Source organism: Bos indicus, chromosome 13 (genome assembly GCF_029378745.1).
Source record: "Bos indicus isolate NIAB-ARS_2022 breed Sahiwal x Tharparkar chromosome 13, NIAB-ARS_B.indTharparkar_mat_pri_1.0, whole genome shotgun sequence".
In the NCBI taxonomy this organism is placed as follows: domain Eukaryota; kingdom Metazoa; phylum Chordata; class Mammalia; order Artiodactyla; family Bovidae; genus Bos; species Bos indicus.
In genome coordinates this window covers 54,071,507-54,094,853 of record NC_091772.1, presented here as the reverse complement: position 1 = coordinate 54,094,853, position 23,347 = coordinate 54,071,507, and the positions used below count along the sequence as shown (strand labels likewise).

The 23,347-nt window shown below is 59.1% G+C and overlaps 4 protein-coding genes across 8 annotated transcripts; 3 read left to right on the top strand and 1 right to left on the bottom strand.

The window, feature by feature from the left end:
- Nucleotides 1–56: 56 nt before the first annotated feature.
- ARFRP1 (ARF related protein 1) lies at nt 57–6,286 on the bottom strand. 2 transcript variants are annotated; one of them, XR_002181986.2, is made up of 8 exons: nt 6,160–6,286; nt 5,587–5,680; nt 5,257–5,344; nt 5,007–5,089; nt 2,124–2,205; nt 1,845–1,910; nt 1,152–1,252; nt 57–1,083 (listed from the first exon to the last, which is right to left on the bottom strand). XR_002181986.2 is itself a non-coding variant. In XM_019972042.2 (8 exons), exons 2-8 carry the CDS (start codon nt 5,677–5,679, stop codon nt 996–998), a joined length of 606 nt encoding a protein of 201 aa, XP_019827601.1. In that variant the 5' UTR covers nt 5,680; nt 6,160–6,286; the 3' UTR covers nt 57–995. The 2 variants fall into 2 exon arrangements, 1 of the variants encoding a protein (XP_019827601.1); XM_019972042.2 differs by having other exon boundaries at nt 1,845–1,915.
- On the top strand, nt 6,137–16,232 carry ZGPAT (zinc finger CCCH-type and G-patch domain containing). Of its 4 annotated transcripts, none has more exons than XM_019972037.2 (7): nt 6,137–6,266; nt 6,795–7,459; nt 14,021–14,154; nt 14,373–14,528; nt 15,076–15,195; nt 15,285–15,690; nt 15,819–16,232. In XM_019972037.2, exons 2-7 carry the CDS (start codon nt 6,873–6,875, stop codon nt 15,955–15,957), a joined length of 1,542 nt encoding a protein of 513 aa, XP_019827596.1. In that variant the 5' UTR covers nt 6,137–6,266; nt 6,795–6,872; the 3' UTR covers nt 15,958–16,232. The 4 variants fall into 4 exon arrangements, with proteins under 4 accessions (XP_019827596.1, XP_019827594.1, XP_019827595.1 ...); XM_019972035.2 differs by lacking the exon at nt 6,137–6,266 and adding an exon at nt 6,320–6,392; XM_019972036.2 differs by lacking the exon at nt 6,137–6,266 and adding an exon at nt 6,407–6,529.
- A 447-nt stretch (nt 16,233–16,679) lies between these two features.
- LIME1 (Lck interacting transmembrane adaptor 1) lies at nt 16,680–19,251 on the top strand. Its single transcript, XM_070801288.1, has 7 exons — nt 16,680–16,821; nt 17,217–17,305; nt 17,756–17,807; nt 17,986–18,043; nt 18,131–18,215; nt 18,300–18,649; nt 18,748–19,251. Exons 4-7 carry the CDS (start codon nt 18,029–18,031, stop codon nt 19,024–19,026), a joined length of 729 nt encoding a protein of 242 aa, XP_070657389.1. The 5' UTR covers nt 16,680–16,821; nt 17,217–17,305; nt 17,756–17,807; nt 17,986–18,028; the 3' UTR covers nt 19,027–19,251.
- On the top strand, nt 19,206–23,338 carry SLC2A4RG (SLC2A4 regulator). The gene is made up of 8 exons (XM_070800661.1): nt 19,206–19,316; nt 19,659–20,036; nt 20,350–20,474; nt 21,399–21,508; nt 21,934–22,097; nt 22,169–22,269; nt 22,365–22,781; nt 22,869–23,338. Exons 1-8 carry the CDS (start codon nt 19,206–19,208, stop codon nt 22,978–22,980), a joined length of 1,518 nt encoding a protein of 505 aa, XP_070656762.1. The 3' UTR covers nt 22,981–23,338.
- Nucleotides 23,339–23,347: the final 9 nt, after the last annotated feature.

Below are 23,347 nucleotides of genomic sequence, written 5' to 3'. Positions count from 1 at the left end.
AGCTGCCTGGGGAACCTGACCCTCAGACAAAGCCACCGGGCCTCTGGAGAATGATGGATGGGAGCCACTCCAACTCTTTATTTTGCCCATGGCTAGGCTCACGGGGTGTCACCAGCTTCCACAAGGGCCACGTGGGAGGGTCCTGAGGACCAGCCTTGCCTGGAGGGCCTGTGCCCCTGGACACAGGACTGGAAAGGGCCCAGACCTGAGAGCAACCCCGGCCTTCACCCCCAGTGGGGAGCACAGGCCCAGCACACTACTAGCCTGGGCTCCTTGGGACCCTGCCGGCCTTCCTCACACCCGGAGCTCGTCTCCAGGTTATTCTGGGTGGGTGGCAGGCAGGCTGGGGGTGGGGGTGAGCAGATGCCCACTTCCAGCACAACCACCTAGCTTTCCCATTTTCACTGGAGATCAAAACAAGGTGGCTGGGGCTCATAGCCTCCCAGGCAGGTCTCCCTGCCTCCTCCTGAAGCTGCATCAGGACAGGGATAGAAACAAGCCCAGGTCTCCCTCAGGTGACACCAACCCCCCCCACCTGAGTCCAAGATCAGAGGAGACAGAGGCCAAGGACAGTCATAGCTGCCTCCATGGGCATGAGACACAGAGCAGCCTTGAGCACTATGGAGGGCCCCACAGCTCTGAAACACCTATTTCTAAGCAGCTCCCCACCAAGGCCCCATGCAGGGCCAAACCAGCAGGCCTGCTGGGGCAGCAGCTCCAAAAGGAGAGGTGGCCCGCGGGGGCCCCAAACTGGGTCTCAGGCAGGTCTAGGCCTGCTATGGCCATAAGTTCTGCTGGTGGTCGGCTGGCATCCCTAAGGCCCCAGCACCCCTAGCAGAAGCCTCCGCTTTTCTGCACACAGAAAAATTTGTCTTAGAGAAGAAACAAAGCAAATGGGAGAACCAAAAGGCAAAGCCAACCCAGCCCCCAGGATTGGTGGTGTGGAGCGGGCAGGAGCTCTTCAGGACAAGCAGTGGGCGCACAGGCAAGTGTGCCTATGTGATGTCCCGTTGCCTCGGCGGCCGGTGCACATTCCGCACGACGCACTTCACCATCCACTCGATGCCCTCACGCACCCCCTTGCTGTGGAGACAATGGGCATGAGGCGGGGCTGGCTGTGGCCCCCGGTGCCCAGGGTGAACCCCACTCACCCTGTGAGGGCCGAGCAGGCCTGGGTCAGGCAGTCCCGCCTGCCAATCTTGGAGGCACAGTCGCTGAACGCAGTCTTGATGTCAGGGATGGAGAGGCAAGTCTGGGGGAGGTGAGGCCGTGAGGGGTAGGCCTGCCACCCTGCCCACCCTCTACCCCCGGAGCAGTTCCCAGAGCTGTGGGGGTAGAGGGCAGGTGGGAAGCTTCCAGGAGGTGCCTCCTGGCTACTGTCCAGGAGGGTACCTGCCTGGTTAGCAGCCTCAGGGAGACACACCCTGGCAGCACGACCCAGATGCTACAGAACACGCCACCCGCCTGTTCAGGGCCCCCTCCATGCGAACGGCTGCCGTGATGCCACCTCTCACCAGTGGTTCATGGAGTGGGGCCGGCACAGCTACTGTGCTCAAGGGCAGCAGACAGGTTGGTGTCAGCACTGACTCCCACCCTGAGGTGCTTCTGCACTCTTTCCAGACCTTTACCTGGGTCTGCCCAGCAGGAGGCCCCTGGCTGCAGAGGAATGGGGCACTGCTGCCTCTGGTGCAGAGGTGCCAGCACAGCAGGAAGAACCCAGGGGGTGGGGGTGCTCTGTTCGCCTGGGGCAGCCACACTCAGGGTAACTGAGGAAGGCAGTGGCCCTCCCCTGGAAGAGGTCCCCATCTGGCGGGAGCAGAAGCCCACTTGGCCTAGGGGCTCACCTCAACATCCTGCTTATTGGCCAGCACCAGGATGGGGACACCGTCCAGCGCCTCGCTTGTGACCATCTTCTCTGGGGCGGGCAGAGAGGTGGCAGTGAGCACCCTTCATCCACCTCCACACAGGTCCCCACATCCCTGCCAACCCCACATGGACGCACTTGGCTGGTGCCCTCCTGTCCTGGCGTGGCCCAACCTCCCCCCAGCCCAGCTCTGGAATGGGAACTGTGCAGACAGAACCCTCCCACTCCCCGCATCCCCAGCCTGGCTGGCTGTACCCACCAAACGCCTGTTTGGATTCAGAGAGCCGCTCTTCATCTGTGGAGTCGATGACATAGATGACACCATGACACTCTGCATAGTACTGGGCAGGAGGAAAACCAGGTGCTGAGCCTCGGGCACTCAGCCACCTCAGGGCAGCCCCTAGCTGGGAGACCCTGCTAGGGTGCTTCCTGGAGGTAGGGCAGAGTGCAGATACACCCCAGACCTGCTGGGACAGGGTGGCCACCTTCCTCACCCACTTCCCAGGTGCTGTGCTCTGAACCCCACTTCAGGATCCACTGCTGAGACCTACCCACACTCCCTGGCCTGTGGAGAGTGGCCAGAGGAGAAAGGATGGGGCTCCAGGTCTCTATACACCTGGGTAGGGGGACCCAGTGCAGACAGCAAGGCAGTAGGAATACCAATAGGGAGCCAGGGAAGGCCTCCTACATGTTCAAGGCAGCTCTGACCCCTGCATGGGACAATAGGGCCAATGACAGAGCCATGCCAGGGAGTTTGGAGCTCTGTAGGCTGGCACCAGCAGGCCAGCCGGCCCTGGGTTCCTGCAGCAGCAGCCACACAAGAAACACCCCGCCTCCACACACACACACACACACACAAGCACCAGAGCACACACACACACACACACAAGCACTAGAGCACGCGCGCGCACACACACACACACACACGCACGCACGCACCAGAGCCCAGGGTACAGGGAGAGCTGTGGGGAGTGAACAGCAGCATCCCTGGGAAAACAGACACATGAAACAAGGCCTGGTGAGTCCACCTTCTGTCCTGATGTTAAGAGGACAGAAACGCCCATGTCGCAGGAGCAGGTGACTGCATCCTTCTTGTCTCCACCCCAGCTCCTGCCCGGCAAGAACTCAGGAACTGGGAACACCTGCACATCCCTCAACATGGGTGGCCTCCTGGTCCACAGACCAACCATGAACCCCAAACCTGAGGCCTCTCTAGCTGGCCTGCTTGGGTGATACGGGACCCGGGAGCTGCAGCCCAACAGTGCAGGCCTCCTAGGCAGACAGGGGCACTGTGGGGTTTGCAGCAAGTCAGTGAGGGAATCACTACTTGCGTCCCGGACCCCTGTGGTGGCAGAGAACTTCAACTGGTGTGTGACTGGGCCCTGGCAGATGGGGGCTGGGTCCACCAGCAGGGTATGACCAGGAAGCAGTGGCAGCTGTGAACCTATGGTGCCCACCAGATCCAGATCCTGAGGACAGTTGTCACCAATGCCCACACTCTGGAGGCTCTCATGTGTGGCCTGGAGAGACGGAGGCCACAAGTCCTCCCTGTGGCAGGGTGCCAGAGGGTCCACAGACATGGTCTGCAGCCGGCACGTACACAAACCTATAAGTACCAGCTTGTAGCATGAGCAGAGGTGCTGGGTGGAGGTAAGGCTGTAGAGGTGGGAGTGAAGGTCCACCAGATGCTGTCGGACTGCAAGGGGGCAGGGACAGGCCCCGGGACATAGTCCCAGAACAAGGGGAGAGCAGGAGACCCACTTTACACTCCTCCTGGTGACTCACACGGCTGGGGACATGGCACCCCTGTGCAACCCAGTCACCAGAGGCCAGCAAAGCCCTGGCCTGGCAGAGGCACCTGATGCCATCAGCAGGAGGCAGGGCACCCACTCCATTTCAAGAGTCGGGGAGCATGTGAGAAATCCAGGGCCCATCCTGCCGAGATGGCAGGCTCAGTCCTCGTGAGGAGGCAATGGCAAGGCTATGGCATGAGCAGAAGTGGAAGCTGGGGCTACCACCAACCACCAAGCTGGCTTCCCCTTGGGAGGAGCCAGACCCCAGCCAGAGGCGCAAGGGCAGCAGAGCACCTTCACTGGCTGTGTCCTGGCTGCCATGGTGGGCAGTGCGCCAGCTCCTGCAGGACCCACCAGAGCTACCTGAGTATGTCATAGCTGCCCGCCATGGTGACCTGCCAAGGGGATGGGATCCCAGCCAGCTTGGCCTGACATGGGGCAGCGCCCAAGATGACCCTGCCCCTGACCAGATCTTCATCCCCCACAACACTTGCCAGCTGCTAAACTCTGACACGCCCTGCCCCTGCTACTCTGAGACCCTGGCCTGTAAAGAATGTCAGGTCCCCGTGTGGATCTGAGGTTTGAACAAACAGCCCCTGGCTTGGTCCAACTTAAATGGTCACAGAGAGCCTGTCAATGACCTTCTGGCCATGAAATGGACAGGGTCTTCTTGGCTGGAGGTCAGGACAGGGAGGACACTTTGGGGAGAAAGAGGGGGAAATGACCAAGGACTCCCTGCTGGGGTCAAGCCAGAAACCAAGACTAGGGCATTAGACATCGGCAAGTGCCGGGGTGGTCAGTACCCCTAGAGCTGAGCGAGCCTGTCAGTGCCCCTGGCTGTCCACTGGGTTGGGGAGGGGAAGAGGCTCGTTCCACCCTGCTCTCTGCTGGACCCTGCGCCTGGCAGAGGCTGAGTGAAAGACTAATTCCGATTCTGAGGTCTCAGAAATGCTTCAAAAGGTTGAAAAAAGAGACAGGTGCTGTGAGCCTTAGAGGACATCCTCCCCTCAGTAGGAGGGACCCCATGGGGGAGACTCGGGCCCCGGGGCTGAAGCTGAGAGCCAAAGAGGCATGTGTCTTCCCTGCTCCTCAGGCATCCTTTGTCTCGTCTTGTGCTGATTAGCAACAAAATCTCTAAACCTAAAGGAACCAGTGCATCCCTGCTCTTGGGGGTGTGACTGAGGAACTGGGATGGGGGTGAGCCTCAGGAACCAAGTGGGTCACAGAAGCTGCCAAGAGTAAGGAAAGAAGAAGAATCCTAGGCCTTCTGAGAAAAGGAAGGACGAGACTAAGGTACCACCCAGATAGAGATGGTGCCAGGGAGCCGACGTGGCACCCATCCATCTTACCTTGTCCCACAGAGACTGCAGCTCCTCCTGCCCCCCCAAGTCCCAGAACATCAGGCGGGCCTTTCCCACGTCCACAGTGCCGACTGCAGAGAAGAGACAGGTGAGGCTGCAGTTCTGATCCCTGACCCACCAGCTGCCAGCTCTCCTGGGAGAAGCAGGCTGAATGGAGCAGAGGCCTCACCCGTGGCCTGTGCACACTGCAGCATCCTCAGCGTTCTGCCCCCAACCCACACCCGCAAAGGACCCTTACTGTTTAGGCCCACGGTGGTAGTGATTTTGGACAGACTCATCCCCTTGTAGTTCTTGTTGAATCGGGTCTTTGACTGCTCCAAGAAGGTCTAAGGGCAGAGAGAAAGAGGCGTGAGATAGAATTGCAATAGTTTTCAAACACCCCTCCTGGGGCTTATTCCTTTACAACAAGGCAAAAGAGAACAACATTTGCCTTTTAAATCGGCTGGTTGTAACTATCCTATGACCTTAAGCAGGGTTCAGAGCCTGCCTGGGTGGAGAACACGCAGCTAAAAAAACACCAAAAGGACTGTGGGGGTGGGGGATGGTGCTGACACGGAGCGGCACTCACCGTCTTCCCGGCGTTGTCCAGACCCAGGATCAGGACGCAGTACTCGTCCTTCTGGAACATGTACTTGTACAGGCCCGACAGCAGCGTGTACATCCTGCCCTGGGCACCCGAGATCGGTCACGGACGAGACGGCCCGCACCGTGGACAGAGGGTCCAGCTGCCCGCACGGCCGCTCACAGCTGAAGCCCAGGCCCTCCTGGCTCCGCCCCGCCTCCCCTCCCCTCCTCTCCGCCCGCCTACGCCTCCGCAAATGCTACAGAATCGGCTCCGCGCTCCAGGTGCTCACACGCCCACTCCGGCCCGGCCAGGGCGCTCTGCTCGCAGGCAGAGGGCAGCCCGTCCCGCCCCGCTTCTAGCTGCTCCCCTGCCCGGGCTCCCTTCAGGCTTTGCTCCCCTCGGGTCTCCCTAACCAACGCCCGCTTCGGTCCCCGCCCGCCGCGAGCGCCTCTCAAAGACGGGGCGTCTGAGGACTGGTGACTGCCCAGAGCAGTCGTGAGGCGGGCGGGCGGCGCGGACAGACTGCGGACCGGTCGCCGAGCCTGGGCCCAGCTCCGCCCACCCGCCTCGATGTACCTGCGACCGCCGGCCGGACCGCCGAGCCGCGGAGCCGGGAAACCGCCTCGCGCCTGACCCACCGACCCCGCGCTAACCCCGCGCGGCGCCTGACGGGACGCGCGCTGGTAGGCCGGGGAGGTGGGGGCCTTCCCGGCAGCCCCCGCGCCAGACACTTCCGCCGGCGGCGGCGCTCGGGCGGAAGTGCCAGTGGGCTGCAAGGGCGGAAGTGGGGCGCCGGGCGGCTTTGGCCGGTGAGGCTGGCTGGCCGTCTGTGGCGGGGGCCGGGAGACCGCGCGGAGAAGGGCCTGGCCGCGGGGAGGGGGTCTGGGCAACGGGGCCTTGGCCCGAGGTTGCTGGCCTAGCGGAGACGGGCGGCGCGAGGCCGCAGGTGTGGGCCCGGCCGGAGATACTAGACTTGGACGCATAGACCCCGGAAGAGCTTGAAGGCAGCTCCCGGGAAGGGAATCGAGGCCGTGGGGCCGGCGGCCAAGGGCCAGTTTTGGCTCCTCCTCTCGGAGCTTGAAATCTCTCCAGGTCCAAAGGAAGAGACTGGTTCCGCTGGTTGTCCACCGAGGGTTGCGGTCGGCCAGCGTTCAGTGCCGGCGTTGCGGGGGCTGTCGGTCCCAGACTCATCTATCTTCTCTTCTCCGCAGCTCTGGCTCCCACGCCTCCCCTCTGAGGACCCAGGGACCCAGCCCCGCAGGCCCGGGAAATCGGCCCCTCCCGGCAGGATGGACGAGGAGAGCCTGCAGACCGCCCTCCGGACCTACGATGCGCAGCTGCAGCAGGTGGAGCTGGCCCTGGGCGCTGGCCTGGATCCCTCGGAGCTGGCCGACCTACGCCAGCTGCAGGGGGACCTGAAGGAGCTGATCGAGCTCACTGAGGCCAGCCTGGTGTCGGTCAGGAAGAGCAAGCTGCTGGCGGCGCTGGATGGAGAGCGCCCAGCCCAGGAGGATGCTGAGCCTTTGGCTCTCCAAAATGCCATCGCGGAGACGGCGGAGGTGCCGGTAGCCCCCGGGGCAGAACTGGAGACTGTTCCTTCGAGGGAGACTGGGCCAGGACCCACGGAGCGTGGGCAAGAGGAGGACGACGGGGAGGACGAGGAGGGCGGGGCAGCACTGAGTGGGAGAAAGGTGAACGCCCCCTACTACAGTGCCTGGGGCACCCTGGAGTATCACAACGCCATGATCGTGGGCACCGAGGAGGCGGACGACGGCTCCCCGGGCGTGCGCGTGCTCTATCTCTACCCCACTCACAAGTCCCTGAAGCCCTGCTCGTTCTTCCTGGAGGGGAAGTGCCGCTTCCAGGAAAACTGCAGGTAAGGCCTGAGTTCTCTAGGCCCCTAGCAGTGGGGGCGGGGGGCACGGGGCGCGGGGACTTGCGGACAGAACCTTTGCAGTTCTTTGCAGTTTTGTTTTTCTTGGCCGAGCAAAATGCTGAGAAGAAAACTTTATAGGGGCATGGGGTTCTTCTAGCAGTATCCTTGTTTAGAGGTCTTCTTGGCTTTCCCCCAGGTATGTCAGAAGTACAGAAGGGTTTATGTTGAAAAGAATGGAGCGCCGCCCCCCCACCGTGACCTGTCTTATGCTTCAAAGTGAAACTTCTAAAATTTACTTATATTTTAGATATTTTATTAGGGAAGTGGTCAAACACCCGGTAACTAGGGAGAGTAGCATAGAGACTGCTCACACTGTCTGATAGGTCAATGTTTTGCTACTCTTGTATTCTCTGTTACTCCTCCTGGAGTATTTTAAAGCAGGTTGTAGGACTTACTGGGCATTTTGCCTGTAAGTACTTCAGGATGCCCGCTTAACCTCAGTGACAAGGATGTTATGTTAAAAATTAACCTCCTTGTCACTCTCACACCTCACCAACTTAACAGCAAGACCTTTTTCGTATTTAATCACGAATGTTGTAATGATGTTGTGTTTTCCTTATGTATATTACGTTTAATTTTGCTTCTTTTTCCTTTCCAAGGAATATTTCCTGAGATTTCTAGTAGATGATTTTCTTCTTTAGTCAGTAGTCCAGGGTAACTATTCAATATCTTCAGCTGTTTGATTATCTTATTTCTTTATAGATTTTTGCTGGGCCCAGAGTCTTATTTGGTGCAGTTCCCCTTTTTTTCCTTTTTCCCCATGAGTTTTGTGAAAAGTGTAGTGTACATACAGGAAAGTGCATGAATCAGTCATAAGCCTCCTTGAGCTTCCACAGGGTGGTACTGCCTTGTCCCCCAGCAGAGAGTTAAGGAGCAGAGCAGGGAGCCCTCCATCCTTCCTGCCATGGTTCCTCTGGAGGGTTCCTCCCCGTCCCTGTGCCATGTCCCATGTGGGGATGAGAACTGACATATCCATGTGCTGCTTCCTCTGGGCAGCACTGTTCCAGGGGTTTCACGTGTATTCACTCATCTGGCAGCAAGCCCGCCAGGTAGGCCCTACAGCTGCTGTGGTTGCTGGACCCCCGAGGGGCAGTCGGGCTCTGAAATGCTGCTGCCTGCTGTCAGCTTCAGGCCTGACCCATGCAGCCTACCAACCCCACCACCACCCAGGTGTGACAGTTCTTTTGTTGCTTTTACTTTGGATTTTTATTTTAAAATTTACTTATTTAAAATTTATTGTAAAGATAAAGTAGTGTTGAAGTGCCCTGGGACCTGCCTTTCTATCCTCCCCTCCCGGGAGGCTTGTCACAACTATGATGAGCATCTCTCTAGCGTGTGAATCCTTTACAGGCACGTGTGTCTGTGAACAGAATATTCTCGTGCTTTATTTTCTAATTAAACTGTGTTGTACAGCCTGCTTTGTTTTGCAACTTGCTCTTCTCACTGAGTGTGTCTGGGAGAGAAGTTTGCATTGATACTTATAGGACTGTTTTGTGCATTTTAACTGCTATTATTTTTCCTCATTAATATGCCATATTTTATTCTGTCTCCTGGTGTTTCCCAGTTTCTATTTACTAAAAAGAACACACTGGAAGTCCTAGTGCACATCTTTTGTCTCTGTTGAGAATGTCCCCAGCGTGGGTGGCACGAGCATTGTCTTTCCTTGTGCTCTGTCTGCTTCCAAGTCCCTGGTCTGCTCTGTCATAGTCACCTTAGGCACTCTCGGTCACGTTCTCTGACTTGTGGATTCGAACCCACTGAAGTGAAGAGGTGGTCTTGACTGAACTTGTATTTCCTCGATTATTAGGAAGATTGAACATTTTTTCATACGTTGTTCTAACTTTATCGCTCTGTGTTTCAGTATCCTTATCCATAAAACAGAGAGGAGCATGTCTTTTGCAGTTGTTAAGAGGGTGGAATGCATTAATATGCAAAGAAAAACAGTACCTAACATCGAATAAGGACGCAGTGGACTTAAAATTTTTATCTTGTTGTTTTAAAGGTCAAATCCAGGAAGTAAAGACAGCACAAGGGATCACTGTAACACTTGAGTACTCAGCTGAAAACTACAAAGCTGCCAGTTACCCTGGGGTCCTCTGTGCCTCAGCCCAAACACAGCCTTCTCCTTCTTCCAAAAAGAACCACCACCCCAACCTTTATGATAATCGCCTCCTTGTGTTCCTTGTGGTGTATCACTCAGATACGGCTAAGGTATAAATGTTGCAGTTTAATCTTGCTCACGTCTAAAGGCTGCTGTCTGAATCTGACTGTGTACCCCCACCCCTGCCTTTCTTGGCTTCCCAGTTTCACTGTTGAAGGGCCAGACCCTTTAATTCTGACCATCACCCACCGCCCTGGTGCAGCCCAGCACATTCTTGCAGTGACCGGAAGGCTGGCAGCTGGATCCTGGGACCTGCTCACTCTCGGGGCACCACCTGGGCACAACTCAGTGCTCTGCTGCTTCTTGCAGCATGTGATGCTCAGTGCCTGGATCTGCTGGTATGGTGTGGATTGCAACAAGGAGCTTTCAGCTCCATCAGCTCATTTACCAGCTAGGGTGTTTCAGAGACACCTCTCCTCCTGTAGAAGCTGGCTAGGTAGTGGGACAGATTATATAGAAAAGGCAGGATAATGCCTGATGTTTCTCTTTCATCTGCTTAGTTTCCAAGATAACAAATTGGTTCTCTTTCATCCTGAGGTGATAAATTCACTTTAAAAAATATTTAATATTCTTGTGGACTGATGGACTTAAATGCATTTGATGAATTTCAGTCCACTGAAATGCTGATTTTTATTGAAACTCAAGCTGTCCCACCCTTGCCAGGTGGAGCCTTTTCATGTTGGCACCTCGCCCTCTTGACACGGTCCTGGAAATCAGGATTCCCCACCCTCACCTGTGCTCTTCTTGCCACAGCCCTGAAAGCAGGCAAATCTCTGAGAAGTCCTGGTTTCTTTTAATGGCAAATGCTATTTCAAGACTCACAGTGGAGGCCCTGGGATGCACTTCACTGCAGGGGGCTCAATGCTAGGTCTCTTCAGCAGACAGAGCTAGAAGTGCAGGTGGACACACGCTAATGTCTGTATTAGTGCATCTGTATGTTCAAGGACAAGTGCCTAGTGAGTTCATACTAATTTCTTAATCTTTTCTGGATTGTATCTGTATATCCTTCTCTCCCTCAGGACTCTGGTCTTCAAGGACCAACGTCCCATAATTAACTTGTTTTATCCCATTCTGCATACACAGGACGCTCTCAGAACAGCATTCATTCTTTAGTTATGACGACTGAAAACTGTTTAAAGCATTTTGACGCGCACCTCCCATTCTCCCTGCCATCTGACTGCACTAGACCTGCACAGGTGGCTCTCATGGCTATCTCGGCCCATTGTCTCCCTTCACTCTCAGCATTAGTTCTGGAAGGAACTTAGCGTCTCCTGCTCCCATCTACCCGTCTGTCAGGGTCTTCTTAGTCATGTTGGTTGTCTGAGACTTATTTTCTGGTAGGTTCTTTAGGAAGGGCTCACAGGAATAACATTTGTAGAGACCTAGCATGTCTGTTTGGAGAAGGCAATGGCACCCCACTCCAGTACTCTTCCCTGGAAAATCCCATGGATGGAGGAGCCTGGTGCGCTGCAGTCCATGGGGTCGATAAGAGTCGGACACGACTGAGCGACTTCACTTTCACTTTTCCCTTTCATGCATTGGAGAAGGAAATGGCAACCCGATCCAGTGTTCTTGCCTGGAGAATCCCAGGGACGGGGGAGCCTGGTGGGCTGCCGTCTATGGGGTCGCACAGTTGGACATGACTGAAGCGCTTAGCAGCAGCTTGTCTGTTAGGCTCTGGTTGTGTCTTTCATGAAGACACAATTCAGCAGTTTTGATGAACATGTATACGATTCTTGGTTCATGTTGCTTTCCTTGAATATTTGATACAACTTACTCAATTTTGACATAAAATATCCTTTAAAAGGTTTTTTTTCCCTTGTAAATTATATGCTCTAATGGTACGATGTAAGTATCCAACTTCATTCATTTGCATGTGGGTATCCAATTTCCTGAGGCTTCCCAGGTGGCTCAGTGATATAGAATCTACCTGCCAATGCAGGAGCCACAGGAGATGCGAGTTCGATCTCTGCATTGGGAAGATCCCCTTGAGGAGGAAATGGTAACCCACTCCAGTATTCCTGCCTGGGAAATGCCATAGACAGAGGAGCACGGCAGGCTACAGTCCCTGGGGGCGCAAAGAATCAGACGTATACAATTATGTCATTGACAAACAGAGATACTTTTGCCTATTCTCTTCCAATTCGGCTGGCTTTTATTTCTTTTTCTTGTTTAACTGCCCCACCTAGAACTTCCAGTACTATACTGAATGCTAGTGGCAGGAGCACTTCCTGTCTGGTCCTGATCTTAGGGGAAAGTACCCCTCCTCCCCTCCTTGAGTGTGATGTGAACTGTGGGTTTTCCGTAGATGCTGTTTATCAGGTTGAGTGTTTTTAACAAGCGAGGTCGTTGGGTTTTTCCAAGTGTCTTTTCTGTATCAGTTGATATGCTGGTGTTCTGTTGATGTGCTGTGTTTCATTGAATGGCTTTCCCCTTTTGAACCACCCTTGCATTCCTGGGATAAACCACAGTTATGATGTGCATTTATTCTAAATGCTTGTTTTCTCATTCATGTGTTTACTTATTATTCTAGACGGTGTTATTGATAAATAATTACAATTATTCACAAATAATTATAATTACTCATAAATCATAAGCACTATTCATAAATGTTGTGAGGTAGATGATTAAGTAGGGGTGTTGCTGGAGGTTTGAGTTTGGGAAACATTTAAAATTTTTTCCTTATGAAATCTGTAGTCTGTCTTTTCCTGCCTCTGTAGTAACACCTCTTCTGTCCTGCGTAGATTTTGTCATGTTAGGATCTTTTCCTGGGTGCCCTTCATTCCATTGGTCAGGCTGCCTGTGCTCTTAGTTGACGTTGATTTCATGCACATGCTGTTAACTGCTCCCACGGTTGGGAACTTCGGTTATTTCTGTCTTCCATGTTTGGTTCATACCCTTCTGGCTCAATCTTTGCATATGTCCACCATATGCAAAGTCCACCGTACTCTTTTAGGGTCATTTTATAGACGCACTTGCTGGCTTAAGAAGGACAACAAAATTTAGGACTTCTAAGAGTACTGAAGATTCTTGCAAGGAGGTTTATTGGTGGTGTCTGGGTGTGCTGAGGAGGAGTTTGGCCAAATTCCCCCTGGGTCTGGGTCTCTTTCCTCGGTTGAGCAGGACTTTTCAACCACTGTGCCTGCCAAAAGACACGTGGACTGGTCTTGCATCTGCTGGTGCCACTGGTCACTGGCAGTACCCTGGGTGCCCAAGGACGGGCAGGGGTGAGAAGGAACCTCCCAGAACCCCACCCAGGAAGGTGACTGAAATGCCTTCTCTCCTCTCCTTTCTCCCCACGATCTCCCCACTCAAGGCTGGCTGTGTGTCGGAGCCAGGGCCTGTCTTTGCTTGCTCTTGTGGGTTAGAACGCTTCCTCCCTGAAACGGGGGCACTGCAGGAGATGTGTGCCTGGTGGCTTCATGTCTTTATTTGGCCAGGTTCAAAGTTGCAGCCCTCTGTTCCCACACTTCCTGTCCCACCTCCTCTCCTGGTTTTCGTTTTGGTGTCACTGTTTCAGTGACAAAGACAAGGCAGCACCATCACAGCCAGGTCCTCCTAGTTGGCTGGGGAGGACTCAGCCCTGTGAGTGACGCAAGCAGACCCCCTGTCTTGATGACCTGTTGTGTCCAGTGGCGAGGTCCCGGGGCACTGTTGTCACAAGTGTGTCTCCCAGCCACGTGTGTGCCTGTGTGTGCGTGACTCTAGCCCAGGAGGCTGGAGAGTAACCTGAAGCCTCTAGTCCTCAGGGCACCCAGGTCCCTCTGAGAGTTAGAGCACAAGCACATGTGTGTGTCCATACATGCATTTGTGTGCTTGTGTATGTAAGTGTGTGCCTGTGTATGGTGCATGTGTGAATGTATGTGCCTCTTTGTGTCCATGCACGTGTGTACATACATGTGTGCATGAGTGCACTTATATGTGTGCCTGTGTATATATGTATGCGTGTATAGGTATGGGTGTGCATTCATATTTATACACGTGTTCAGTTTATGTATCTGGGTGTGTGTACATATGTGCGTGGGTGTATTGCATGTGAATACATGTGTTCAGTGTCTATGTGTAGGTGCGTGTCCATGTGTGGGGGGGTGTGATGTGTGTATACATGTTGAGTGTATATGTGTGGGCGTGTGTACGTGTGGGTGTTGCGTGTATATACATGTTGTGTTCAGTGTAGATGCGCATAATTGTGTATTATATGCCTGTCTGTAGATGTCTGGACATGTGTGTCCCTCTCTCCATTCATGTCTCCATGGGGCTGTGTCCAGGCAGGTAGACTGGATTCTCTGGGCTTGTGGGACCCTGGTGGCCATACCTGAGTTATGCGGCCCTCTCTGCAGGTTCTCGCATGGGCAGGTAGTCTCAGTGGACGAGCTGCGCCCCTTCCAGGACCCGGACCTGAGCTCCCTGCAGGCCGGCTCTGCGTGTCTGGCCAAGCGGCAGGATGGTCTGTGGTACCCAGCACGGATCACTGGTGAGGCTGCCCCGGGGCCTCCCTGACGGGCCCTTCCCAGGAAGCCCTCTCCATGTGTCACATGTGTTAGTCCTGCGTGACTACTTCTCTGGGTGGGTGTTGGGGTCCCACCCCACACATGAGAAGAACAAGGCCCCCTTGGTTTTGGCCCCACCCTGCTCCCACCTTCCAGAGAGGTTACTTCCGTGTGCTGCCCTGCTGCCTCTGTGCCCCTCCAGATGTAGACAGCGGCTACTACACAGTCAAGTTTGACTCTCTGCTGTTGAAAGAGACTGTGGTAGAAGGGGACAGCATCCTGCCCCCGCTGCGCACAGAGCCTGCAGGGTCCTCTGACTCGGACGGCAGCGATGCGGATGACCCCAGCTATGCTCGAGGTATGGCTGCTGCCACCCCCAAGAGGCTCCCAGCTGGCAGGGCCCACACTGTGGTCAGTACAAGGACGCACTCCCGGGGAGACAAGGGTGTGTGTTGGACCTGGGGCATGTCCAGAGACCCACAGACGCAGAAACCATAGTCCCACGCAAGCCACGGGAGGGGATGGGATGCACAGGAAGGGACAGCTTCCTGCAGGGCACAGGGACCTGTTGGCTGGATGAAGGATCGGCTGTCAGTGTCTGGCCTCCCCCCAGGGGTGGGGGTGCCCATGTGGGGTCCGTTAGCCTCATTGTCCATACTGATGGAGGGGAGCACTGCTCTCCACAAGGGAACAGGGAGTGTGGAAGAGGGCCATCCTGTGACCAGGTCGTGGAGACGGCCGGGCTCTGCCTTCTGCTTGTGCCACACGCCCTGGGCAGGGTGCTGGGGATGCTGGGGGCCGGCTGTGCAGAGCTGTGTAGAGCTGAGCTCTTGGCTTAGCCTTGGCTGGAACCCAGGATGCCCTGCATCCAGCTGGGTTAAGCCACTGCCGTCTGATGCCTGCAGTGGTGGAACCTGGTGCTGCCAACCCTGGGACCTGCAGCTCTGCTTTTGCCGGCTGGGAGGTGCACACGCGGGGCATTGGCTCCAGACTCCTCGCCAAGATGGGCTACGAGTTTGGCAAGGGTGAGTGCACGTGTACTGCATGGGGACAGGAGGGACTCCCCATCATGGCCCAGAGGTCCAGTGGCAGTGCCAGCCTGGCATTCCCCTAGGTCTGGGCCGGCATGCAGAGGGCCGGGTGGAGCCCGTCCATGCTGTGGTGCTGCCACGTGGGAAGTCACTGGACCAGTGTGCAGAGATCCTGCAGAAGAGAACCCGGGCTGGTCAGGCTGGTGTCAGCAAGCCCCCAAAGTGCCGGAGCAGAGGGAGTGGACCTGGGGGCCGCCCACCTCCTCGCAGTGTGTTCGACTTCCTGAATGAGAAGCTGAAAGGCGGGGCTCCGGGGGCCCCAGAGGTGGGGGCGGCGCCCCCTGGGAGGAGCGGCAAGGAGGTATACCATGCCAGCAGGAGTACCAAACGGGCCCTGAGCCTGCGGCTCCTCCAGACCGAGGAGAAGATTGAGCAGACCCAGCGAGCCATCCGGGGCATCCAGGAGGCCCTTGCCCGCAACGCTGGCCGGTACGTGTGGCCCTGCCCCAGGTGCCTCACCCCTGCCCACCTTCCCCTGCGAGAGTTCGGGGGTGGCGGGCCGGGTCTGAGGAGGGGCTGGAGTGGGACGGCAGTGCTGAATGTGGGGCCCTCCCCAGGCACAGTGTGACAACGGCCCAGCTGCAGGAGAAGCTGGCAGGAGCCCAGCAGCAGCTGGGGCAGCTCCGGGCCCAGGAGGCAGGCCTGCAGCGGGAACAGAGGAAGGCCGACACCCACAAGAAGATGACTGAGTTCTAGAGCCCTGCACGTGTTGTGGACAGAACTGAGGGGCCTCGGCTCCTGCTGCCCTTGGGCAGACAGCGGGAATGCCACCAGAAGGGCCAGCCTGCTCTGTGGCTACACCTCACAAAGGGCCTTCTTGCTGGCCTCTGGCATGTGGACACTGCTGAGCAGAAACAGGCTGCAGGGGCCCCTTCCTGATGCTTCCCTGCACACTGAGTCCACCTGCCAGTGTCCTGGGGTGTCTCGTGAGCAAAGACATTAAAGTGACTTTGTCGCAGTGTCTAATTTCATCGGAGGCTCAACTGGCTGTGGGGTCTTTGGGGAGTAGGGGTCTTTGCGCCAGGTCACAGGGCTGGGCTGGAGGGGTCCTGAGTGAGCCTGCTGCCCCTGCCAAAACCCAGAGCCAGGAGCCTCCCTGCTGCTCTCCCAGATGTGGGTCACAGCCTAGGATGCCCCCCAACAGTGCCTGACAGCCAAAAATGGGTGGAGCTGTGGTGGGAGGAGACCTTGACCATGCTGGGCCCGGGGTAGTGCTGTTAATGGGGCAGGAGGACCCAGCGAGCTGGGGGTGTTGTGCATGTCTCCTCACCCGTGCACCTGGCACATCATGGGTGGAGGCAGTGCCGACTCGCCCCACCAAGTACTGTCTAGACCCCAGGCGGGGCCACAGCAGGTGGGGGCGGCTGCCGTGGCGGGGAGATGAGATGAGGCGCACAGGAAGTGAAGTGGGGAGCTGGGCTGCGAGAGACAAAGGCACTGTGCCTCAAGGTGCCCAAGCTGCCCGCCACCCCAGACGGTGGAGCCGCACTACACCCCGGTCTCGGTGAGTGCTACTCTGGCCTCCAGACGGTGGAGGAGCCACACCACGTCCTGGCCTTGGTGAGTGCCCACTCGCTTCCGGCCTGGTCAGGGCCCCAAGCTCCTTAGTGCCTTCCTAGGATAGCTGAGGGCTAGAGTCTGGGAGGACTGGGCCCTACCAAGTCAGGGCATTGGGACCTGGGCCCTACCAAGTCAGGGCATTGGAACCTAGGCCGTCTGGTGAGGAAAGCCCACTTGCTGGGCCTGGGCAGACTGGCCCCCACCTCCAGAGACTCCCCACCCCATAGCTCTGTGCGACTGGACACCTGCTCCCCCCTGCCCCCGAGCAGCTCTGCCAAGACTCCAGGAAGTGGACATCCAACGGCAGGGGCAGTGGGAGGGGGAGGGGTGGCGAGCCAGGGGGAGAAGGGGAGTCCATGTTTAGAGTAGCCCCTCCAGCCTGCTTGACTCCCCAGCTTCCCAACCCCTGGAGGGCCAGTCTTTAGTGGACGGCCAGGAGGCACCACCTGGACAGGAGCCATTCCTGGGCAGGACGTGGCTATAGGTGAGTCTGTGGCCTGTGGCTTGCCTTCCTGGGGTGTGACCTGCGTCTCAAGTTCAGCCTGTGACCACAGCAGGGCCTTAATCAGGCCCCATGCTCAGCCATCAGTTGGGTCATCCTTGCCAACTCAGGTCCTTGTGGGGGCCAGGCAGAGCACACCTCACACCAGCACCCCGAGGCAGAGATGGGAAGGTGGGCGCCAAGGTATGCCCCCTCGGCCTCCGTAGGAGGGAGGGGCTACCGAGACGTGGGGTTTCCTGTGTGCTGAGTCACAGCGCACAGCGGGGAGGGGACCTCCTGGCAGCATGAGACACAGAAGTGGGGCTGTCAGGTGGGTTCCCAGTCCCCCAGTCCCTCAGCCTCCAGCACCAGTCTTCAGCTTGCAGGCTCGTCCACATCTTCACAGGATGAGGCTACAGGGGTCCTCAGTCCCTCCTGCTCTCTGGGTCCTAGGGTGCCTCACACTGCTCCTCTGGCTGTGGGTGCTGTGCACAACCTGCAACAGGTATGTCCATCCCTGCCTGCCCTGGGTGGGGCCTGGCTCAGCTCTACAGCCAGAGGGGGGGACTCAGGCAGGCCCAGCACGGCTCTGTACATATACTTCCTGACGGGCCTTGGACCGGAGGCTGACATCTCTGACCCGTGTCTCTGCCTCCCTGGGCTGATGACCCTCTGCCACCCAGGAAGCAGGCACGGAGGCAGCCGTCCAGGCTGCAGGGCAGTGCGATGCCAGCAGAAGTGGTGAGTGCCAGAGTATCCCTGGGGCCAGACTGTTGCTGGGGCCAGGGTGGGGCCATCTGGAGGCCGACCAGCCTTCCTTGCCCCCAGTCACTGCTAAGACGACCCCACTGCTCCCTCAGCAAGTCGGACACCAGGCTGCATGAACTGCATCGCAGCCGGCCCTGTAGCAGAGGTGAGCTGGTGGGAGGGCCAGGGCCTGGAGGTGGGCAGGCATCCCCAGACCTCCCAGTAACCTCTGCCCTCTCTCCACCCACAGCCCCACGGCCTGCCAGCATGGATCTCCTACGTCCACAGTGGCTGGAGGCATCCAGAGGCATAACCAGGCCCCCAACACCCTTCTCACACCAGGAGCTGCCCCTGGCTGCGCCCTCCACTGGCCCAGAGGCCACCTATTCCAACGTGGGGCTGGCAACAATCCCCAGGGCCAGGCTGGCAGTTAGCTCTGGGGTGTGGGCAGGGGCACGGCTGACCAGCAGCTATGCCAGGCCTGGGCCTGAGGCCAGACCTGTGGTAGCTGAGTATGCTTGTGTCCAGAAGTTCAGGGGAACAGATCGGGGCCCCCAAGGCCTGGGGCAGGGGAAGGTCGAGGCAATCCCACCCACTCAGGTAACCCAAAGGATATGAGATAGGGTGGGTGGGACTGGGCAGATCCTTCACTGAGTGGATGGCACTGACTCCTCCCTGGGCTGGCTTCCTTTCTCCAGGTGGACATCCTGTATTCCAGGGTCAACAAACCTAAAAGGAGGGACCCAGGACCTGCCACAGACCAGCCAGACCCCAAAGGTGGGGGAGCAATTTTGGCTCTGGGGAGTGACCCAGCCTACGAGGTCCTCCCTCTTGGGGGCCTGGGTATGGACAAGAGCCTCCTGGAAAACGTGTATGAGAGCATCCAGGAGATGGGGGCACCTCTGGAGCCCCCGAGCTCCAGCTCCTATCAGGAAAGGACGTGTGCGGGGCACAGAGACACTTTGCTTCCTGTCTAAGCCTGGGGAGGGGTCTTCATCGCTTCCCTGCCCTGAACACCCAATTACAGATGATCCTTCCTCCAGAGTGGGCTGCGAACCCTTCTTTCCCCCACAGCCTCTCCCCCACATGCAACTGACAACACAAATTCCAGACGGCAGCGCTGCCAGCATGTGGGGTCCCCCGGATCCTGGCTGCCATGTCCTCTGCAGGGCAGGCTCTCAATAAAGCCCCAGATCCCTATACCTCAGCCTGCTCTTCTCACCCTGAGAGCCTTGGGGGTGGGGTTTGGTTCCGCTGGGCGTGCCAGGTACTTGGGCCAGGTCAGCTGAGACTGCCTCTGGTCGGGCTAGTGGGAAGGGGAGCAAGCCCTGGGGGGCGGTCCTCAGGCCGAAGGGTTCCTCAGAGAGGTGAGCTGGGCCGCAGGGTGGCCGCTGATCGCCAGGGAAGGCTCCACCACAGTCCTTGGAGTTACATAAGGGACGGGAGAGGTGGGCAGTCGTACGTTAAAGAATAACCTGCTCCAGGGAGGTCCGCCAAAGATACGAGCAGAGGCTCCCCTCGAGGAATCCGGCCAGCCCTGGGACCCGGGCGCACGGACGCGGGGGCGGGAGCCCGGCCGGCGGGCGGTGCTAGCCCGGACCCCTCCTAGACCGGCGCGGGAGGCGGCCAGCGCGGGAGCAGCCGGCCTGGGACGGGGCGTGACTGCAGGGCGGGCCAATGGGCGCGGGGCGGGGGCGGGACCTCGGGCCGCGGGGAGGGGGCGGGGCCGGTCGGCAGCCTCCAGGCGGCGCGGCGCGGGCGGCGGCCGATCCAGGGCGGGGGTCGGCGCCCCGGCCAGCCCGGCCCGGCCCGGCCCGGGGCCGCGTCCCGAGCGTCCGCCCTAGCTGCTGCAGCCTCGGTGTCCGGCCGGCCGGCCATGGAGGCCGAGCGCCCTCCGGCGTCCGGCCCGGGCTGCGGGCGTCCCCCACTCCGCACCGCCGGCCGGGACCCCGCGACCGCGCCCGTGTCGGTACCCGCGCCGCCGCAGGTACCGGGCGTGGGGCGCCGACAAAGTTCCCGCTGCGAAGATGGCGTCGGGCTGCACGAACTTTGGGCCCCGGGGCGGGGCGGGCGGGGGCGGCGCGTCGCCGCGCGTGTCCGTGGGTCCGGCGGGGCTGGGCTGGCGCCCTGAGTGCTTCCCGCCGCGACGGCCGGGGGCGGGGCCGGGGCGGGGCCACACCGGCCGCAGCCGGTTTGGGGGCGGGCACCAGTGGGTCTGGGTGGCGGTGGTGGTGGCGGTGGCGGTGGCGGTGGGGGTGGGGACCTGGCCGCTCCCCGCGCTGAGCCGGCCGCGTCCACAGGGCCCTGCTGTTGAGTTCGCGCTGCCCCAGGAGCCGGAGCCGCGAGCCGCGGACCTCGGAGCCCCAGGGGCGGGGGCGGCCGGGCCCCCGACACCGTCAGCGCACATCCCAGTGCCAGCGCATAGGTGAGACAGGGCCCGAGTGCCAGGCCAGTGGGGTCGTGTGCACACGTGCGCCTGTGTGCAGGAGTAGTGGATGGGCGCAGGTAGGAGCCTTCTCGACCTCACCCCCGCAGGGGGGCCTCAATGGAGGGCAGGTCAGCGTCCTGAACTGGGTTTCTGTCACCGCCTCCTGGCTCCCCTGCCCTGGAAGAGTTGAGTAGAAATGACCAATGTATTAGCATGCTTTGTTCACCCCCTCCCCAAACCCCTGGGATTCAAAACGCAGATTTTGGAGGTGTGCATGTCCCTGTCTGTGCAGAAGAGACAGTGAGGCCAGCGTGGAATTGACTGTCCGGGAATCCTGGGCCCAAATGACCATCTCCCCATCCCTGTCTGCAGAGAAGCCCTCCCCGGTGCCTGATCCCCTGGGCTGGCGGTGGAGGCAAGGGCCTGCTCTGGCCTGGCCCCCTGGGGCCCCAGGACCCGCTTGTTCTTACAGCCCAGTCTCCCTTGGCTGCTGCTGGCTGCTCCCGCCCTCCCAGGCCTGGCTCTAGGCCCACAGCTGCTGTTGCACAACCCTGGTTAATGTGTGATTGGGGGGAGGGCTGGGCCTGGCCAGGCCTCGCCAGGCCTGGCGGCACCAGTCTGGGGCCTCAGACCCCTGTCCAGCACCAGGGTTTGAAGAAGCCACGGTGGAACAAAGGCCAGGCTGCAGAGAAGTCAGGCTTTGGAAGGAAGACCCCAGCCCAAGCCTGTTCCTGGTGGTTCCTGGGGATTTGGGACTTAGCAACTCGAGCTGGGGGTGGGGCTGGGCATCTTGCCCAGCCGGCTCCTGGAGTGAGGGAGCCGGGTGCACACACGTGCCCAGGCCTGCACGTGTGTCAGGCCAGGGGGCAGGCCTGGAGTACTTCTTGGGCCCCACCTGCCCCCTACCCCCATCTCCTCCAGAACCCCCCCAGGAAAAGCCCGACTGGACGAGGTCATGGCTGCCACAGCCCTCACAAGCCTGTCCACCAGCCCCCTCCTGCTGGGGGCCCCAGGTGTGACCTTCAGCACAGGTGAGCTGAGAGACCTGTCTTGGGCTGGGGGGGGTGGCGGGGCTCAGGATCCTACGAGCTGTCAAGCCTGGTGGGGCAGGCAGACTCCAGCTGGAATACCATCTTCCAAGTACATCTCCTGAGTCCTGAAATGGACATCAAGACACCCATTGCCCCTCTCTGTGGCCCAGGACCTGTCTGCCTCCACCCGGCAGGCCAGGCATCTCCGCACCCCAGACTCTTCCACGTTTCCTTCTCTGTGCTGGAAAGCCTTGTTGCCAGGTGGTAGTGGCCGCCACCTCCCTGCCACTGCCGCCTCAAGAGGTTCTTTGTCCTCAAGCTCACCTAGGGCCAGGTGAACAGGCAGAGGCTCTGCATTCAGGGACTTGTAGGCAGCATAGCCTGGGCCCCAAAGTCCTGACACGGGAGCCCGTGTGTGTCCACAGAACCGTGCCTGGAGCCCTGGAGGGAGGCCCCAGTGCAGCCACCGGGCAGCGGCGGGGGCTGGGACCCTGCCAGTGACCAGTCCTCTCCGTCTACACCTTCACCACCGCTGCCCCCTGAGGCAGCCCACTTCCTGTTCGGGGAGTCCGCGCTGAGGAAGAGGAAGGTGAGCCGGGGTGGCCCTTGGGGCGGGGTAGACGTGGGGGATGCCCAGCCTGACTGCCCCCTGTTGCCCAGAGCTCGCTGCAGGGGCTGTTCCAGTGCCTGTGGAAGCGCTGCGGGAAGGTGCTGAGCTCCGCGTCGGGGATGCAGAGACACATCCGCCTGGTGCACCTGGGGTGCGGCGGGGCCGGAAGGGGGGAGGGGCAGGAGTGCCAGGCAGGCTTCTGCTTCAACCCCACCTTCATCCCCCGTTGCTCCCCTGACCCTGCAGGAGGCAGGCTGAACTGGAGCAGAGCGATGGCGAGGAGGACTTCTACTACACAGAGCTGGATAGCGGCATGGACTCGCTGACCGATGGGCTGTCCGGCCTGACCCCAGGGTCCCCCACGGCCTCGGTGCCACCTGCCTTTCCCCACCTGGAGCCGCTGGAGCCTCTGGCCCTGCCCAGCCTTCTGCGCCTGCCTGCCATGCCCCCACCCCCGGTGCTGAGCACCACATCCCCCTCCCAGGTGTGCCCCAGTGACCATGCCCACCAGGTGGGTAAGGCTGCGGGCAGCTCCCAAGGAGCACAAGGCCATAGCAGTGCCTCCTCTCAGGGCTGCCTGGCACCCGTCCGCCTGGAGCCACAGCCTACCCCTGTCAGGGCCTGTGCGCCAGCCCTGCCAGCCAAACCCAGTGCCAACCCAAGGTGGGTGTGTGTAGAGGGGCCAGGGAGGGCGCCAGGCAGGGAGGGGCCCAGCCCTGATAGCACCCATGTATCTGTGTGTTCCCTCAGGAAGCCCCGGGGTGATGCCAAGAAGTGCCGGAAAGTGTACGGCATGGACCACCGGGACCTGTGGTGCACGGCCTGCCGCTGGAAGAAGGCCTGCCAGCGTTTCCTGGACTGAGCCTGCCCAGGGCCTCTCCGAGCTGCAGGGTCTTCTTTTTAAGAGGGGAGGTCCCCACCACTCAGAAGTGCCTCTGAAGAAACCAGCCTTTGGCCTTTTGCACTAAAGCCAAACCTCACCGCTGTCCCCTCGGCCCGGGGTGGCCGCCCCCGAGTCGGCCCTGGACTTGTCAGGAGTGTGACGGGGCCATGCAGGGCGTCCTCGATGCACTTTGAGGGGTGTCAGGGAGGGGCGCCCCTGCCCGCACTTCACCTGACTGAGGGCCCAGGCGCATGTCTGTGCCGTGTTTGCTCAGGTGTCTCACGTCTGGGCTGAACCAGGCGAAGAGTAAAATTAAAGATTCGGGACTTTTCCAAAAGCTGTGTCT

What these genes read in the sequence shown, in the direction of transcription:
- LIME1 (XM_070801288.1), top strand. An exon ending in CAGCCGGCCCTGTAGCAGAG is followed by an intron (nt 18,216 to 18,299) that starts GTGAGCTGGTGG and finishes CTCCACCCACAG; the next exon opens with CCCCACGGCCTGCCAGCATG. An exon ending in AGGCAATCCCACCCACTCAG is followed by an intron (nt 18,650 to 18,747) that starts GTAACCCAAAGG and finishes TCCTTTCTCCAG; the next exon opens with GTGGACATCCTGTATTCCAG.
- SLC2A4RG (XM_070800661.1), top strand. Translation starts at nt 19,206, where the DNA reads ATGTCCTCTGCAGGGCAGGCTCTCAATAAAGCCCCAGATCCCTATACC. An exon ending in CGGTACCCGCGCCGCCGCAG is followed by an intron (nt 20,037 to 20,349) that starts GTACCGGGCGTG and finishes CCGCGTCCACAG; the next exon opens with GGCCCTGCTGTTGAGTTCGC. An exon ending in ATCCCAGTGCCAGCGCATAG is followed by an intron (nt 20,475 to 21,398) that starts GTGAGACAGGGC and finishes CATCTCCTCCAG; the next exon opens with AACCCCCCCAGGAAAAGCCC.
- ARFRP1 (XM_019972042.2), bottom strand. Translation starts at nt 5,679, where the DNA reads ATGTACACGCTGCTGTCGGGCCTGTACAAGTACATGTTCCAGAAGGAC. An exon ending in TGGACAACGCCGGGAAGACG is followed by an intron (nt 5,345 to 5,586) that starts GTGAGTGCCGCT and finishes CTCTGCCCTTAG; the next exon opens with ACCTTCTTGGAGCAGTCAAA. An exon ending in TGCAGTCTCTGTGGGACAAG is followed by an intron (nt 2,206 to 5,006) that starts GTAAGATGGATG and finishes CCTCCTGCCCAG; the next exon opens with TACTATGCAGAGTGTCATGG.
- ZGPAT (XM_019972037.2), top strand. Translation starts at nt 6,873, where the DNA reads ATGGACGAGGAGAGCCTGCAGACCGCCCTCCGGACCTACGATGCGCAG. An exon ending in GTACCCAGCACGGATCACTG is followed by an intron (nt 14,155 to 14,372) that starts GTGAGGCTGCCC and finishes GTGCCCCTCCAG; the next exon opens with ATGTAGACAGCGGCTACTAC. An exon ending in TGACCCCAGCTATGCTCGAG is followed by an intron (nt 14,529 to 15,075) that starts GTATGGCTGCTG and finishes TGATGCCTGCAG; the next exon opens with TGGTGGAACCTGGTGCTGCC.